The sequence below is a fragment of the Sorex araneus genome, chromosome 2, assembly GCF_027595985.1.
Source record: "Sorex araneus isolate mSorAra2 chromosome 2, mSorAra2.pri, whole genome shotgun sequence".
NCBI lineage: Eukaryota > Metazoa > Chordata > Mammalia > Eulipotyphla > Soricidae > Sorex > Sorex araneus.
In genome coordinates, this window is record NC_073303.1 from 366,983,814 (window position 1) to 367,000,723 (window position 16,910).

Below are 16,910 nucleotides of genomic sequence, written 5' to 3' on the forward strand. Positions count from 1 at the left end.
CAGGCTTCTGGGTCCTCCAGCCGGCTTGGAAATCCCTGTTTTTGTTTTCATTTTGTTCCTTTGTCCTCCGAAACGTCACAATTGTCATCCATTTCAGCTCTGCCTCTTCCCCATCTCCAAGGTCCATGGCCAAGGCCCACTGTGCATGCGTTATCTCTCGTTTATCCCTCCCCCCAAGCCTACGTGCCTAGACTGAGGCCCCCAGCATTCCTGCAGTTGATTTAAAATAAATAAATAAACAGGCCTAGTATTTTCTTTCCCTTGAATTGACCAGGTTGTGAAGCACAACATTCAACCAGAAAAGTGTGTAAGGCATAAATTATTTGTAATTAACAATACAATGAAAATATTTCCAGATTTCCCATTATTTCACAATCAAGCTGTGTCTATTTTCAATGATATCCTCCTGATTCTTATAGATATTAAGAAGCTGTCTTCTTTACCTGAACTGAATGTTGAGTCCTTGGTATCTTCTCTTTCTTCTTTTTTATTTGTTGGAGCAGGGGGTCCAACTCTGGGCCTACATCTGAGTTCTACTACCCATGAGTTTTACTCCGGAGCCAGATTCTGGGTCCCAGATATCATTTTTCACACACTTTTGCATCCTCTTCATTGTAGGTTTAGAAGCTGGTTGAAATGAATATTCCAGGCTGAAGCCCCCAGATTGTGATTTACTAATCTGGGGTCAACTCCGTTATTTGTTCATTCATTCATTTTGCTCTGGGGCCATACATGGCAGTGTTCGGGACTTACTTCTGGTTCTGAGCTCCAGGACCACTCCTGGTAATGCTCAGGAGACCATAGAAAGTGCCAGATCAAACAAGGGTGAGCAACACGCAAGGCAAGAGTCTCAATCCCTGTACTATCTCTCCAGCCTTGAAATTTATTTTAAAAAAGAATTTATTTATCCATTTGCCATAGCAAGGGACCAAACCTAGGAGCTCACACACAGAAGGCAGATAATCCAGAAAAATTAAAAAGACTAGACAAGGAGAATAAAATACACAAAAGGAACTTCGGAAGTTTCCATTTCCCCCTCCTTTCCACATTTTATGATGAACTTCCATGGTGCGCTGATAGAAACTAAGTTTAATTCAAGAGCCATCAAAAGTTTGTTAAAAACCTGTTGGCCTGGAGTGTGGGAAGCCCAAGTGGAGAGGAAGGGGGTGCCTTGACCTCCTGCTGAGGCTGGGTCATAGATTGTTCCTGGTCCTTGGAACTCATGAGATTCTTTGGTGTATCTCTATAACACCTCAATTCCATTCTAGGCTGCCTTACAGCCATTGCCAAACTTACTCAAGAGTTTTTACTTTACTCCATGTAGCACTGTAGCACTGTCATCTTGCTGTTCATCGATTTGCTTGAGCAGGCACCAGTAAGGTCTCTACTGTGAGCTTGTTACTGTTTTTGGCATATCGAATACTCCACAGGTAGCTTTCCAGGCTCCGCCATGTGGGCGGGGATACTCTCAGTAGCTTGCCGGGCTCTCCGAGAGGGACAGAGGAATTGAACCCGGGTCGGCCACATGCAAGGCTAAAGCCCAACCCGCTGTGCTATCACTCCAGTCCATGTACACATTGCAAATAAGATGGGGAGAGGGGACTGGAGCGATAACACAGCGCGTAGGGCATTTCCCTTGCACACAGCTGACCCGGGTTTGATTCCCAGCATCCCATATGTTCCCTTGAGCACCGCCAGGGATAATTACTGAGTGCATGAGCCAGGAGTAATCCCTGTGCATCGCCAGGTGTGACCTAAAAAGCAAAAGAATAAAATAAAATAAAATATGGCGAGATATGGAGTATGAACACCACCCCAACCTCCTCCCCCATGTGAACACAAACTTATTAAAAGCAAGGTCTTTGCAGATGTACTCTCGTAGAAATGAATTTATTTTTGGGGGCTGGAGCAATAGCACAGCGGGTAGGGCGTTTGCCTTGCACGTGGCCGACCCGGGTTCAATTCCCAGCATCCCATATGGTCCCCCGAGCCCCGCCAGGAGTAATTCCTGAGTGCATGAGCCAGGAGTAACCCCTGTGCATCGCCAGGTGTGACCCAAAAACCAAAACAAAAAACAAACAAACAAACAAAAAGAAATGAATTTATTTTGGATTGAATTAACTTTATGGGTACCAATGACTGATACCCTAAGAAGAGGGACATTTGGACACAGACCAGGGGGAAATGCCATGGAAAAATGAAGGTAGAGTGCCAGGGACGTGGCTTAGTGGTAGAGCCTTGCGTGTGCGAGAATGGATTTTATCCCCAGCACTAAAGAGAGAGGAAAAAAAAAACCATGACAGATATTGGGGTGACAGTTTGACAAATTAAGGAACCCCAAAGATTGCAGGCAAAGAGAGGAGATAAAAGAAAGAGTGCAGACCTTGGTGCATGTATGTGTGTGTATGTGTATGGTGTGGCGTGGTGTGGTGTGGTATTTGTTAACAGCCCTAGGATAGGATCAGAAAGATGTCAATTGCATTTATGCAGAAAAATAGCAAGTCACATGTCAAGGGGGTGGGAGTGTGGGGCTCGGTGGGAGACTCCTACCGATTCTTGCCCAACTGGTTTGGGATTCAATGTGAGCACCCAGGAGTTCGGGTGCTTCTCCCGTGCTTTGCTGATGGGGTTACTTGGGTCTCCAGGATTGCTTCTGGTGATACTCAGAGGTCACACAGTGCCAGGAATTGAATGGGGGTCAGCTGCATGCCAGGTACATGCCTTAACCCTATTCCCCTCAATAGTCCTCAAAAATAGTGAGGCTTGAACTAACGGAACGCCGTCTTTCCATTGTAAAGAAGTAAGAAACTTTGCTCGGCACTGAAGCAGGGGCTGTCCAGCTCTCTCCCCAGTGAGAATCAGCACAGTATGTTCATGAGTCCCAACGTCTCTGGCCTTAGTCCAACCGAGTCTAGTTGCACTGCAGTGAGTTTTCTAGAATCTCATCACCCGTGCTGGGAAATGGCTCAGAAGCTAACGCACCTGCCTTCCATGCGAGAGGCTGTAGGTTTGACCACTGACGCCATCTCTACACACTGGGGTGATCCTCACAACTCCCATCCCTCCCACAGCTGTGACGCCGGGAGCACCAGGGACCAGTGTGTAAACGCCACACCCTAATGGCGCCTGGACTCTGGACAAGCACCACAAACCTGGTCAGAGCAACGACAGAATCAACAGAGGGAAGGGAAGGGGAAAATTGGGGGAAAATTTTTTTTTAAGCCTCTGATCATATCATTCACGTACTTCAAACCTCTAGTGACTCTCACTGTGCCTCAGTCGTTCTCCTTGCCTCTTCGCTCTCACCTCGCCGGGCTTCTTCTCTACGGGGAAACTTTTTTTTTTTTTTTATGATCCTCACTGCCAGGACAACTGCTGTTAATGCAAAACTATTCATGGGACACTGCAAAGATGCCTTCTCCGCTTAATTGCTGCTCAAGGTATGGGCTTAGGTCACTCTGTACCTGCTATAGTGTGACTAACTAACCAGCCTTGTTCCTCATTGTGACGTCTCTTGATCATTAAAAAAATGGGGGGAGGGGGGATGCAGAGAGCTAGTACAGCAGGTAGAGCATTTGGCATGCACGTGGCCAACCTGGTTTGATCCCAGGCATCCAATATAATCCCCTGAGCTGACCAGGAGTGATTCCCGAGTGCAGGGCCAGGAGTAACCCCTGAGCACTGCTGGGTGTAGCCCCCAAACAAAGGAAAAACCAAAACCAGGAGAAATGAGAAGAGGCTGAAGAGATAGTATAACAGGTAGGGCACTTGCTTTGCACCACTAGGTGCAGTTCCGCAATCAAACAAGACAAAACAAAAATGAAGAGATGGCTCGAGAGGCTGGTGTGTATGCATTGTACTGGCCCCAGCCCCCACCCTCAGGACCGCTGTGTGAGCTGGGAGTGTCACTGTCACTGTATCACGGTCATCCTGTTATCCTATTGCTCACTGATTTGCTCGAGCGGGCACCTGTAACGTCTCCATTGTGAGACTTGTTACGGTTTTTGGCATATTGATTATGTCATGGGTAGCTTGCCAGGCTCTGCTGTGCAGGCGAGATACTCTCAGTAGCTTGCCGGGCTCTCCATGAAGGGCGGAGGAATGGAACCCGGGTCGGCCGTGTGCAAGGCGATGCAAAGGGGAAGGCACTTGCCTTGAATATAGCTTGTCTTCCCTCCTAGCTTTGGTCTCTGGTACTACCAGGAGTGGCACCTTAGCAAAGAACCAGAAGTTTTCTCGTAGCACTGAGCACTGCTGGTGTGAGTCCCTTCCAAAGGAAGACGAAGCAGAAGCAGCCGTAGCAGAGTTTGGGAGCAGAGCCCATGCTCTGGTAAGGCTCTCAGAGCCGTTGTCCCACTGAACACAAGACGAGTGACTCATCCCCCCTGAAGAAACTGACCCTCAGTAGGTTCCATGTGTTTCTTCTCAGGACTTCCTCCTGGCTCTGTGCTCAGGGATCACTGTGGGTAGCGCCTGGAGGGCCCTATGGGGTGCTGGGGATTGAACCAGGGGCAGCGGCGTGCAAGGCCAGCACCCTCCTGGCTGTACCATCTCTCTGGCCTAGGTACTGTCTGTCTTCAAATAAGGAGCGGCTTAATGGAGCTATAAATTTGGCTGGTTAGATGTTAACAGCTAAACATGTTGAACAGGAAAAAAAGACACACTTTTTTGTTTCTTGGTTTTTGGGTCACACCCGGCGATGCACAGGGGTTACTCCTGGCTCATGCACTCAGGAATTACTCCTGGCGGTGCTTGGGGGACCATATGGGATGCTGGGAATGGAACCTGGGTTGGCTGCATGCAAGGCAAATGCCCTCCCCACTGTGCTATCGCTCCAGCCCCAAGACACTTTTTTTTTTTTTTTTAATAAATAGACCTGGTCTATGGTTTATAAATTTTGTTAGACTTTTTTGAGTGCCTCCTCTCTCCCCTCACCTGGTAACAGTTTTCACAAATGTTTCCACCATATATATATATATATTTCCTCCCCTTCTAATAAGTAGGTAAGTCCTTGTGGTCATTTATTTTGTCTGCCCTGATGACCAGTCTGTCCCCATACGGCTGTATTTCTAGCAGGTGCTCGTGTTTCACAGCACCTCATCCATTCCCTCCCTTAGTAAAATAGTTCTGAGGAAGAGTTTAGGACCATCTCAAAAGTTTACAGACCATCTCAAAACCAAATTCATTTTTTAAAAATGTAGAAGTACTGCTTTTTATTCAGCCATTGATTATGCTGATTGAATTGGGTATGAACTCCACATTACCCTTTTTTAAAAAATTAAAACAATTTTTTAATTGAATGTCTGTAAGATAGACTGTTACAAAGCTGTTCATAATTGGGTTTCAGTCATACTATATTCCAGCACCCACCCCTCCACTAGTGTACATTTCCCACCACCAATGTCCCCTGTTTCCCCACCACCACCCCTAACCCCGCACCCCTGCCCCCAGCCTCCCTCTAAGGGAGACACTTTCCTTCTTGCTGGTGCTCTCTTTCCTTTTCCTTTTGTGAATAATGGTCAAAACCAAATTCTTCAAATACCCTGCATTAATAGTTCTTTTCTCTGGGAGGGGAAGGCTGGGAGCTTAGGTCACACCTGGCCCTCCTCTGAGGTCACCCCTGCCCCTCCAGAGAGCCCCCAACACTCCTTGCAAGTTCAATTTGCAATTCTCTGAAAAGGCACCACTTGGCTCAGGTTTGTAACTCACGGTGCCCGGGAACAACAACCTTTTATCATGATAATGTCAGAGGTGGGGAGCGACACACCCTTTGTTGATGTGTCACAGAGCAAACGGGCCACTGAAAACTTCTGGGTTCTTGGGGATGGCAAGTAAACAAGGCTTATCATCTGCCTTTCTTTTCTGACATGTATTCCCTGCATTGCAGTGGGCCTGAGCTATGCTCACGTGCCTGAATTTATCCAATCAGGAAATGGACGGGGTTCCTGGCGTCACAGAGAGCCAGAAGACGTTTGGGAGCCCCAGGTTGGAGATAGATGTTGGTTTGCTGTGTCACGTGGGAGCCGCTCCCACAGCCACCTACTCTTAGCAGTCCTTATTTGCCGTGCTCTTTGTGAAGTTGTTTGACCCCAGGAGCAGTTCTGTCCACTTACAGAACACAGTGCCTCAGCCTTAAAGAAACCCTTGCAGACTTGTTTTGATGGAATGATTTAAGTAAACCAGATATAATGCCCGTGGTCGCCAGATAATGTAAATGAGAAAAGCAAACAGCAGAATGCTGGAGAGAGGGGACCCCCACCTCAGGGCTGTCTCCACCCAGAGCGGTGGCCACGAGGCTGGCTGGGGTGCTCTGTGCTTTTGGAACAATTGACCCCATGTTTTTACAGCTGATTTTCCAAGAGGCGCCAGTTATGGCGGGGGGGGGGGCAGGAGGGGGGCTTTCCATGCAATTCCTTCATTTAAAAATATTGGTAACCAAATGTTGGTAACCGATCTTAAGTTTGCGCAAGGCATTTTGCAGACCCGTGCTGAGAATTAAGCCAAATTTCTAGGAAGTCCCGCCACATGAAATAATTCCTCTGCAACAGCTGCTTTTTTTTTTTTTTTTTTAAATATAGGAACCTACATTTCCTAATAAACGGGGCCTCCGGATAAAGCCACTGCGGCGGAATTCTCTTGCTCCTGGTTCAGAGAAGCCGCTGTCTGTCTGCCTGTCCAGGTGGCCTTGGGCAATTCGCGTTCTCCATCAGAAGTTCTGCTTTTGCATCCTAAGGTGGCCAGGGCGGTCAGAAGCCAAGCTTCGGTGGTTACTCGGGGCCTTCTCCTGTCCTTGGTGGAAAGCGGGATTGCTGCTTCCCTTTGGAATCACGGGGCAGGCAAACATCCTGCAAAGGATTTCCTGTTCCCAGAGCCCTCAGACCATCCCGCCACCAAAACATTTGAAAGTTGTCGTTGTCTATGCGCTCCGGGGACAGGAGTCCGGAGGTTATCACGATGTGCTCTACTTGGCAAGCCACAGCTCTGACGGGAGGGGGGGTGTCCTTCCTCTCCTCTGCACATCCCCCTCCTCCAGCCCCCCAAACAGGAAGGGCGTTTGCTGTCCTCCAGGGTTCCTATCGGAAAACCAACTGCCCGGCAGGACTGACCGGGTACTTCCCTCCCCTGGCCTCTGGCATCCACGCCACTGTCTAGGAAAGTTCTTTTTTGCATCCCTCCAAACTCTGGAATCTCCTTTCCCTTCCTCACTCTGGGGCTCGTTTCAAAAAGTCTCGAATTGCCCAAGCAGACAAAAAAGACGAAGCCCCAGTGGCCTCTCCGAAGGCGGGGACTCTCCCGCCGGGAATCCCTGCAACCCTCGCCAGGCCCGCGGCGGACGCCCCCTCGGGTGGCTGCAGCGCTCGCCGCCGGCACACTCTGCAGACCCCCCCCAGGCCCGCGGCGGACGCCCCCTCGGGACACCCTTCGTACCCCGCCAGGCAGGCGGCGGCGGGGAACGTGCCCGGGCAGGTGGCTGCGAGGGGCATCCCCGCGGGTCCGGGTCGGGGCGCGCGGCGGCGGCCGGGGGCGGGCGCAGGGGCGGGCCCGGCTCGGGTTTCGCGGGCGTCACCGGGAAGTCCCCATAAGAGGCGCGCGCGGGCCCCGGGGCGCGCCTTTCGCTCGCTCCTTGCAGCCCGCGCAGCCCGCGTTCCGCCCGGTCTCCCCGGCTCGGTCGCCTTAGCCCCGCGCCAGGTGCTCGGATTCAGGGGGCCCGCGCTCCCCGGGGGTCTTGCAGTCGAGGGTCCCGCCGCTGCGTGGGAACATGCCTGGGAAGAAGGCGCGTAAGAACGCGCAGCCGAGCCCGCCGCGGCCTCCGGCAGGTAGGGAGCGACGGGCACCCCGGGGGGCGCCTGGCGCCTGCCCCGCGGCCCTGGGGCACTACGGGTTCGGGTGCGGGTGCGGGCCGGGGACCTGGGCGAGACCCGGGCGGTGGCTTGGGCCGGCCGGGACGGCGTGGGGGGCACCTGGGGGATGCAGCTGCCTTTCGGGGCGCGCAGGGGCGCTGCCCGACGCCGGCCTTCCATCCCCGGGGCCAGCGAGGAAAAAGTGCAAGTGCCGGTGACAGCCGCGGGGAGAAAGTCCCTGCCACGGCAGGTGGAGACGGGAGAGAGGCCGAGAGCCGCCCGGCCTGGCCTCCCAGCGCTCCCTCCGACGGACAGACGGACCGACGGACAGATGGCAAGTGGGGGGAGCGAACCTTAGCGCGCCCTGATCCTGTTACTGCCCCCACTCCCCAAACTCCCAACACTAACAAAAGCAACTATAACGCCCCGCCCCGCAGCCCCAGCTCATGCACAAAGCTGCTCCCCCCGCCCCCCGCCCCCCTCCCCACGGCCGGTTTAGGGAGAGCCCCGTCGTGCGTTCAGGAGCCCAGAAAGAAAGTCCAGCTTCTCGGGCCGGCCCAGTGCCCTTGAGTGCGCGAAGGAGTCTAGAGGTTGCCCATCCCTGCCCGTTTTAAAAATCTGCCCCTTCCCGACAGCTTAGCCCCATCAAATACGTTCTCCAGCCCACCCCTCCTTCCCTTGTCCCCTTTAGACGTCGTACGGGGGAGCCCCCGGGGCGGGGCCCCACCGCGGTTACATCAGTCGCAGCCAGCCGGTGTCCGCACAGGCTCAGTGAGGGGCGCCCTGCACGTGATTCTGCAGGGGTTGCCCGGGCGTACCCCGCCGCTGTCGGCTCTTGGCGGGGGCGAGAAACCCTCCTAAGCACCTTTAGTGATCTTGAACTCTGACCAGCCTTGGGCCACGCCGGTTCCCAGTAACCAGGGCCGGCGGGAAGGTGCCCCTTCGAGATGCGAAGTTAGTCCTCTCGTTTTTCATTTTGAAATAGTTATAAGTGACGTAACTTTTGAATGAATTTTAACGTAGACTGACAGATGCTGTGGAAGGGAAACAGTGTCTCAGGCAATGTCCTTCACCTCACATAATTTCAGAGGATTTTTTTATCAACACATTTGTAGGCGTGTAACGAAAGATAAACAGCCCAGGAGCCCTCTCCTGCACCCCTGCATTGTAAAAGAGGCATTTTACTTTTTATAATTTGGGCCTCCCAAATGAGTAGCTGAATGTTACTCTTTTTAAAGGACAATCTGTTAATAACCTAGGTCTCTTGTCAGGGATGATGAACACTTTCACCAGCTTTTATAGAGGGTGGGATTAAAAACTAGATTAAAAAATCTGCTTTGCTGTATTCTTCCAATTTTTGTACATACTTCAATTTTAAATTTGGTTTTGCCTGAATAGAGCTTTTTTCAGGACTGTTCACAAAAGAACCAGTTTTAGTTTATAATCATAATAATTTTGGGGTTTTGGCAAAGGTTGAATCCCAGGGCCTCCTGCTGCAAGGCAAGCATTATTCCACAGAGCTACATCCCTCGCCGCCCCAGAATTTGTAATTTTTACATCATGCTCCAAAAATGGACTGAAGGGCCCCTGAATAGCTCTTTGAAGTACCCAAGAACATAGAAATGAAATAGGTACTATAGGTTTAGGTGTTGATTTTATTTTCATAAAACTTAACTTAGAAATTAGATTAGGGGGAAAAAAAGAAATTAGATTTTGACTACCATTTTTCTTAGTTCCCAGTAAATTATAATATCCCAGTTCTAAAAGATACAGTAAGCATATGAATTCCCTCTATTCTTTTTCACTCCATAAAGGCAGAAGTACAGGTTAGACTTGGAAGAATTTGACTCAGAGTAAAAATGTACATTTTTTAAAAATCTTAGAAGGGAAAAGATAATAGAGCATGTCCTGTCTTACATGCAGCCTACCCGGGGTCTATTCCCACCACCCAGGTGGTCTTCTAGATCACCAGCAGTGATCCTTGAGTGGGGTCAGGGAAAAGCTTTAAGCATCCGTGGGTGTGGCCCACACTCTCCTTTCTCCTCCCCAATTTTATTTTAGAGAATGTTAGCTTAATTTTGGAATAAGATCTTATGGCTTTTTTTTTTTTTGGTCTTTTTTTTTCCCACGGGGGCGGGGGTTACATCCTAATGGGTGTTTGGGGGTCGGTGATGTTAAGGATTGAACCTAGGTTTGCCTTTAGCCCTGGAGCTACCTATAAGGACTTTTCATCACTGTAAAATTGTAGCAGATTCTGTATGTTTTGCACAAATAAGTGGGGTAGAGAGTTGTTTTGGTGCCACACCTGGCTCAGGATGAACTCCTGGCTCTGCACTCAGGGTTAGCTTCTGGCAGTGCTTTGGGATCATGTTTGTCCTGGGAATTGAACCAGAGTCAGCAGAATGCAAGTCAAGCCTTTGCCTTAAACCCTGTACTACCTCGCCACCTTCAGAACGGTTTATTTTCAAAGCTTCCTGTAAAAGCACTAGTGGGGAAGGAAAACAAACAAACAAACACACACACACAAAGCAAAAATATTGACAACCGAATGTGATTATTAAGCAGTGACATTAAGCCGTGAAATATAGAGGAACATCTTCCCGGCTGGAACCCAGCCCTGGGGGTGCAGTTTGCTTGCTGCTCGCTTCATGCTGTTGTTTGCCTTCCTTTGCAGAGCCCGAGATGGAGTGTGCCATACAGATCAGGAGGATTGGCGACAAATTGAATTTCCGGCAGAAGATCCTCAGCCTCATAGCCAAACTTTTCCACTCGGGAACCTGAGCACCGATGCTTCCCAGGGGCGTGGCTCCTCTCAGCGGGCTCCTTCCCCTGGGAGGCGCACATCCAAGCAGGGATTGATGACCTTGTCAAGGAGAAAAATGGGAAAGCGTGCTGCGTAGCTGCCCTGGAAGAATGAAACCGGAATTTCTCAAATATGAATTTCTGCAAGAGGGTCCCCAGAAATACTTCTTTGGGATGGAAGAACATGATGCAACCACTTCATGGATTCTAAAGCCGGCCTGGAAGAGGCTTCCCGCAGGAGGGATTGATGATTTATAACTTTGTTTTTGTTTAGAGAATTCTAGTGTTTTTTTGCAGCAGAGTGATGCCCAGGCTCAGAGTGGAAGAGCTGAGTGCAGAGTGGGTCCGGGAGCTGGGAGTGGGGGGTCAAGGCAGAATCTGTTCTGTGTTTGTTGCTACTTTTGATTGACAACTCCAGCATACGGCATGATGTTTGGTTTATATACACATTAGCTTGTTAAATGTAAACAAGATCTTTTTTTTTTTCTGAGAACACTGGGTCTCAGGCTGAATGTTGATGTCACGGGTCACTACAAAACAAAGATTTGAGAGTTTGTTTCTTTTCACTGAAAATACCTTGGATAGTGTGTCCTTTGGGAAGAAGATTGACTGGAAGAAGTACGACTGTTAATGTCAATAGGAGTCTTACAGTTTGAGTGTTAAAAGAGCCTGGGGATTTTGTTTAACTGGTAATAATGGGGGGGAAAACAGTGAATTAGAACTTTTACTGCTGTAATCAAAACTTAGACAAACTGTGTTATTATCAAGTAACTGTTGATGAGAAATGAGTGTTTCAAAATGTTTTTAATAACTGTAAAATATCTTTTCTTGTCATAATCAGCTATAAGAAAGGATCTTTTAAGAGAATTAAGCATGTTTTGTAATTGGGATTTAACTTTTATTAAGGAAAAGGAAAGATGCCTATCCACAATTAAAATGTTATTTACTCACATTGGTCTACACAATTTAGTTTGCATTAGAAGAATTTCCTTTTTGTTACTAGAAGTCCAGACTATCAACAAAATCCCAAAATATATGAAAAAGAAGGTCTAGGATTGAATTTCTATAGGGATAACCTTATTTATTTTCATCTATTTATAACGATAGGGTTGTGTTTTGTTTACTCCAAAATGTTTATTACTTAAAGTTGCATTTTCAGGTTTAGACATAAAAGTTTCATAACTACTTGAATCCTGCTACTAAGAATGTTTTAACGTAGGCGATAGTCACTTTAGATGGAAAAAAAATTACCTCAGTCTCTTGTTTTTCTTCAGTGTTACTTAAGGCTTTTTTAGTTTGTTTAGTTGCAATGTTTTTTTGCTGGCCTAGAGGCATTTCGGAGTGTGACTATTTATGGTGGGTAACTGTATTTTAAACACATCACTGTATCACTGTCTTCCCAATGATTTACTCGAGCAGGCACCAGTAACGTCTCTATTGCTCCCAGCCCTGAGATTTTAGCAGCCTCTCCTTACTCGTCTTTCCCAACAATTGGAGGCTCTTTCAGGGTCAGGGGAATGAGACCTATTGTTACTGTTTTGGGCGTATCGAATACGCTATGGGTAGCTTGCCAGGCTCTGCCTGTGCGGGCGGGATACTCTCGGTAGCTTACTTCTCCGAGAGGTACACACACACACCACACACACACACACACACACACCACACACACACACATTATTACTCTATGATTTGTTGCCTACTGTCTAAACTCCATCAAATATGATAATTATGGAAAATGGGTAGGAAGTGTCTTATAATGTGTCTGGAAAGCGGCCTGGAGCGTGGCAGCAGTTGGGTAGTGGAGGTCGGCTGCTGGGGCTGGGTCCCTCTGGGTGGGGAGGGTTCTCACCCGCCCCCTCTGGGGCACCTGAGTGAAAACAGCCTGGCACTGAGTCCCATGCAAAAAAAAAAAAAAGTCCACTTCAACCTTTGAGCAACCTCCATAGCCCAGAAGCTGCATCCGTGATGCTCAGGGGTTACACCTGCGTCTGCACTCAGGAATCACCCCTGTGGGATGTGAGGGATCGAACCCAGGTAGGCCATGTGCTAGGTTCAGCCCCAGAAGCTGAGTCCTTTTCCTACTTCTATATATGTATACCCTGTTCATGCTCCATTTATTTCATTCATCTATGTACATACTCATAGTAAAACTTGATACTGTAGCAATAAACTATTGCTAAAATTTGCCACCACTTTTGCTCTTTGCTTGTTTTCCCTCCTGCCACCTTCGCTGCGAAACACAAACATTTGAAATGATTTCCACCAGCACTCACACTTCCTGCTGTCCGGGGACACGGTTTAACTGGGAGAGGAAATGGTGAAAGAGAGAAATTGCATTCCAGGCCTCTCGGCTGGAGTGCCTCCGGAGGCTGTGCCCTGGGATTGGAGGAGAATGGCTCCCGTGAGGTTTCCTTTCAGGTGACCGCAGGCTGCGTCCTTCCTCTGCCCCCGCCCCCTGTCCCCTCCCCCCCCCCCCAGCAAGTCTTGCTTCATGTGCAGAAGTAGGTGTAGCCCAAGTGGCCTTCCGGTTTGAGTGTGGGAACCAGAAAGATACCCTCAGTTTGCCACTTTGATCTCGGAGCCACATCTCTAGCCCAGCCCTGCCCGCCAGAGACTGCTGTCATCTTGGAAGGTAAAAGTCTTATCTCCCTTCTGTGGGGAGGGAGGAAGAGCCACAGGAAGAAGGGGACCCCTGGGGATGTCAGCTAGAGAAGGGACAGGGCGTGCCATGAGACCGCCACTTCCACCTACTGCCTGGGAGAAAGTGTGTCTTCAGGAGACATACAGTGGGGCTCAGCCACGGTCCCCGGTGACCCCCAATCTTCCGATAGGAGAATTGTGTTTTATGAGAACAATGGGACCACATAGGTATAAGGGTATAATAGTATCTAGTAACCGATGAGAAGCTTCTATGACTTTGTTACTTTGACTTGCATTTATGTTGATAAGAAAAACCTCAATAGTCTCTCTCTCCCCATACATACACACACACACACACACACACACACACACACACACACACACACACACACGCATATATTTGGAAGTTACCTGTCAATGGATCTATGCATAAGTTACTTTTCTTTAGTCTCAAGACCCTATGTACTATGATCTGAATTTTTTTATTGAATCACCATGAGATAGAGCATTACAAAATTTTTCATGATTGCGTTTCAGCCACACAATGCTCCAACACCCATCCCTTCACTAGTATAATTTTCAAGCACCCGTGCCCCCAGTTTCCCTCCCACCCTTTCAAGCCACCCCCCGCCCTCAGCCTTCCTCTTTGGCAGACACCTTTTTCTCTCTCTCTCTCTTTGTCTCATTTTAGGCATTATGGGTTGCTATACAGATGCTGAAAGATTATCACGTAGATCACTTTCTTTACCTGCTTTCAACATTCAGTCCTTGTCCAGTGTTGTTATCTGAATTTTTTGATTCACAAACACACACCCTTGCCATAAACCCACATACATACATACATACACAACCCTCTGAACTCTGACTGGAGTTTTAGTTTATTTGGTCTAATGGGCCACACCCAGCAATACTCCAGGGCTACTCCTGGCTCAGTGCCCAGGAATCACTCCTGCCGGGGGGGTCTGCTGACCAGGTGGTGTCTGGGATCTAACCTGGGTCTGTTGCATACAAGGCAAGAACCGTAATCCCTTACAATCCTCTAGCCCCATGATTTGGGTTATTCTGTTTTAATTATTTATTTTGAATTTTTTCAAAAATGAATTTAATGATACAATGGTTCAGAATTGATTTTCAGGCACAAAATGTTTGAGTCTCCAGCCCTTCACCAGTGTCTACCTCCCTCTGCCATGCTAACACCCACCGCCCCCCCCCCCACCACCCCTGCCCCTGGCCATGTGATTCCCACCCCGCCTCTAGGAGAGGCACATTTTAAAAAATACATGTTTGCAATGTATTTTACAGTACTGTTGCTGATACAGTTTCATACACACTTTATCATCTTTCAGCATCCCCTCCTCCCCCGCCCCCGCGTGAACGCTTCCCTCAGCCACTTTTGCCCCTTAGACTTTGCCCCTGATTTGGGTTTTAATTGCAGTGACTTCACCCCCTGACCCAGCCACTCGCAAGAACAGCACACATGGTGTAAACCTGGGCAAACTCCTCAAACCTTTGCCAGAGGGGATGACCCACTGGAGGAAGAGCAGAGGGGACAGTGGCTAGGTGCCGAGGGCAATCCTGAGGCTGAACGCTAACGGCCAGACCATCAGGGACCGTGACGGTTTGGGCCCACCAGAGCCAGTTTCCAGCCTGAGAGAAGAGGCGTGGATTATCCTGAAGGACACTTGGGTTTGAAACAAAAGTACCAGAGGGCAAAGGGGTCTAACGCAGGGCTTCCCCCATCACCACCCTGCTCCGGGCTCCCAATAATTAAAATCGTATCAACCAGGACAGAAAGATTTGCAAAAGGAAGTGAGGACGGAAAAAGAAACTCTAACAATCACCACAGAAGCCTTTCCACAAATCAGTGATGCGGAGTCCTGGAAGAGATTGGGAGCAAGAGCGTGGACTTGGAAGTGATTTCTTGGAAATGAGAATTCCCGGGGCAGCTGGCTTCCTGGATGGGCCGCACTGCTGGGGCCGCTGCCTATATGCAGCTGGAAATAGCTCCGTCACCTGACGAAGCACGCCCTACTGTGTAATCACCAGAATATTCTCCTGCCATGGGTCATGGTTCAAGAACAAATCTTTTGTCAATACAACCCAGGCACTAATTTAGCTTTCCTTTTAAGGACGTGGGAGAATTTAGTTTAAAGGCCCCATCAAGACAAAAACAGCCACTTCCTTTTCGGCTCCCTGGATTCAACAAATTGAGTCATACCCACCATACCATCTTTACCCAAATTGACTCTTTTATTAAAAAAAAAAACCAAGAAAGAAGAAAATTGATACTAAGTCACTTAGGGTTCCTTTATTTGGAAATCTGGCTCTTCTCTACACTCAGATTAGAAGGGGCTTGGGTTTGGGTTGACCCCAGAATGTATAAATAACCCCCTTTGGTCATGTCTGGGCTTGGGAAGTGCCTTCATGCCTTCTCTTCTCTTCCCTGCCTTTGCCATGATGATTTCTAACAGCCCCTTTGAGATGCGTCCATTTCACATTCACAGTGTCACCCGCTATTTTCCAAACCACAAAGCTCTTCTCTCCACAACCATCGTTGGTTTCTGCCTTGGGCCTCAGCCCTTCTCGTGGGTAAGCTTTGGATGTCTGGTTCCTTCAAGGATGGTGTCAAACGCGGGACCATTTCTAACCGGCCTGAGAGTCAAAGGAGGTGAACACGCCTGCCGTCGGGCTGGCCTTCTGGCTCGGCAAACGCCAGTGACCTTTTCCGTTCCTTATGGAGCTCTGGCCCATCTTGCCCAATTAAGATGATTAGCTTGAAACAAAGGCAGTCAGGGCCTCATGGAGGGGGCGCGCTGGGGAGGAAGTGACAGTTTTTGCCTTGATGAAGCCATCTGGCTTTCATTTGGAACCTCCTAGAGATAGTAAAAACCTTCCTTCCAGTTCCCAGGACAGGTCTCCTTACTCCTTACTGCCTGTTACTGCCCGGGCCTCCTGCATGCAATCAGAGGCAGAGAGAGAGAGAGGGAGAGAAAGAGAAAGAGAGAGAGAGAGAGAGAGAGAGAGAGAGAGAAGGAGAGAGGGAGAGAGAGAGAAAGAGAGAGGGAGGGAGGGAGGGAGGGAGGGAGGGGGAGAGGGAGAGGGAGAGGGAGAGGGAGGAAGGGAGAGGGGGAGGGAGGGAGAGAGGGAGAGGGAGAGGGAGGGAGAGAGGGAGAGGGAGAGGGAGAGGGAGGAAGGGAGAGGGGGAGGGAGGGAGAGAGGGAGAGGGAGAGGGAGGGAGGGAGAGGGGGAGGGAGGGAGGGAGGGGAGGGGGAGGGGGAGGGAGAGAGACAGAGAGAGACAGAGCAACAGGGAAACAGAGAAAGACAGAGAGAGAGAAAGAGACAGAGAGAAAGAGAGTCCTCTACAGACCTGCCGAGAGCTACTCCCTGTGGGGAGAAGTGAGCTTCCTGCTTCCCCGGCAGCGGGTTTGAGCAAGCTCTTTGCAGTCAGGAATCCCCCGAAGTTAGCTCTTCCCCAAGAGGAAACTGCCAAGTTGTTGATTCAAACCCTGGCTAGCTTTTGCTTTTGCTTTTGTGGCCCCGGCCCCTGGGTGGGACTCTGGAACACCTGTCTTCACAGGAACACAACTTCCACGACATAAACCCCGGGTTTTGGTCACCCCAGACC

The 16,910-nt window shown here is 49.3% G+C and overlaps 1 protein-coding gene across 1 annotated transcript; it reads left to right on the forward strand.

Annotated features, from left to right (window-relative positions):
* Nucleotides 1-7,622: 7,622 nt before the first annotated feature.
* PMAIP1 (phorbol-12-myristate-13-acetate-induced protein 1) lies at nt 7,623-12,835 on the forward strand. The gene is made up of 2 exons (XM_055127136.1): nt 7,623-7,817; nt 10,516-12,835. Exons 1-2 carry the CDS (start codon nt 7,760-7,762, stop codon nt 10,620-10,622), a joined length of 165 nt encoding a protein of 54 aa, XP_054983111.1. The 5' UTR covers nt 7,623-7,759; the 3' UTR covers nt 10,623-12,835.
* The last annotated feature ends 4,075 nt before the right edge of the window (nt 12,836-16,910 follow it).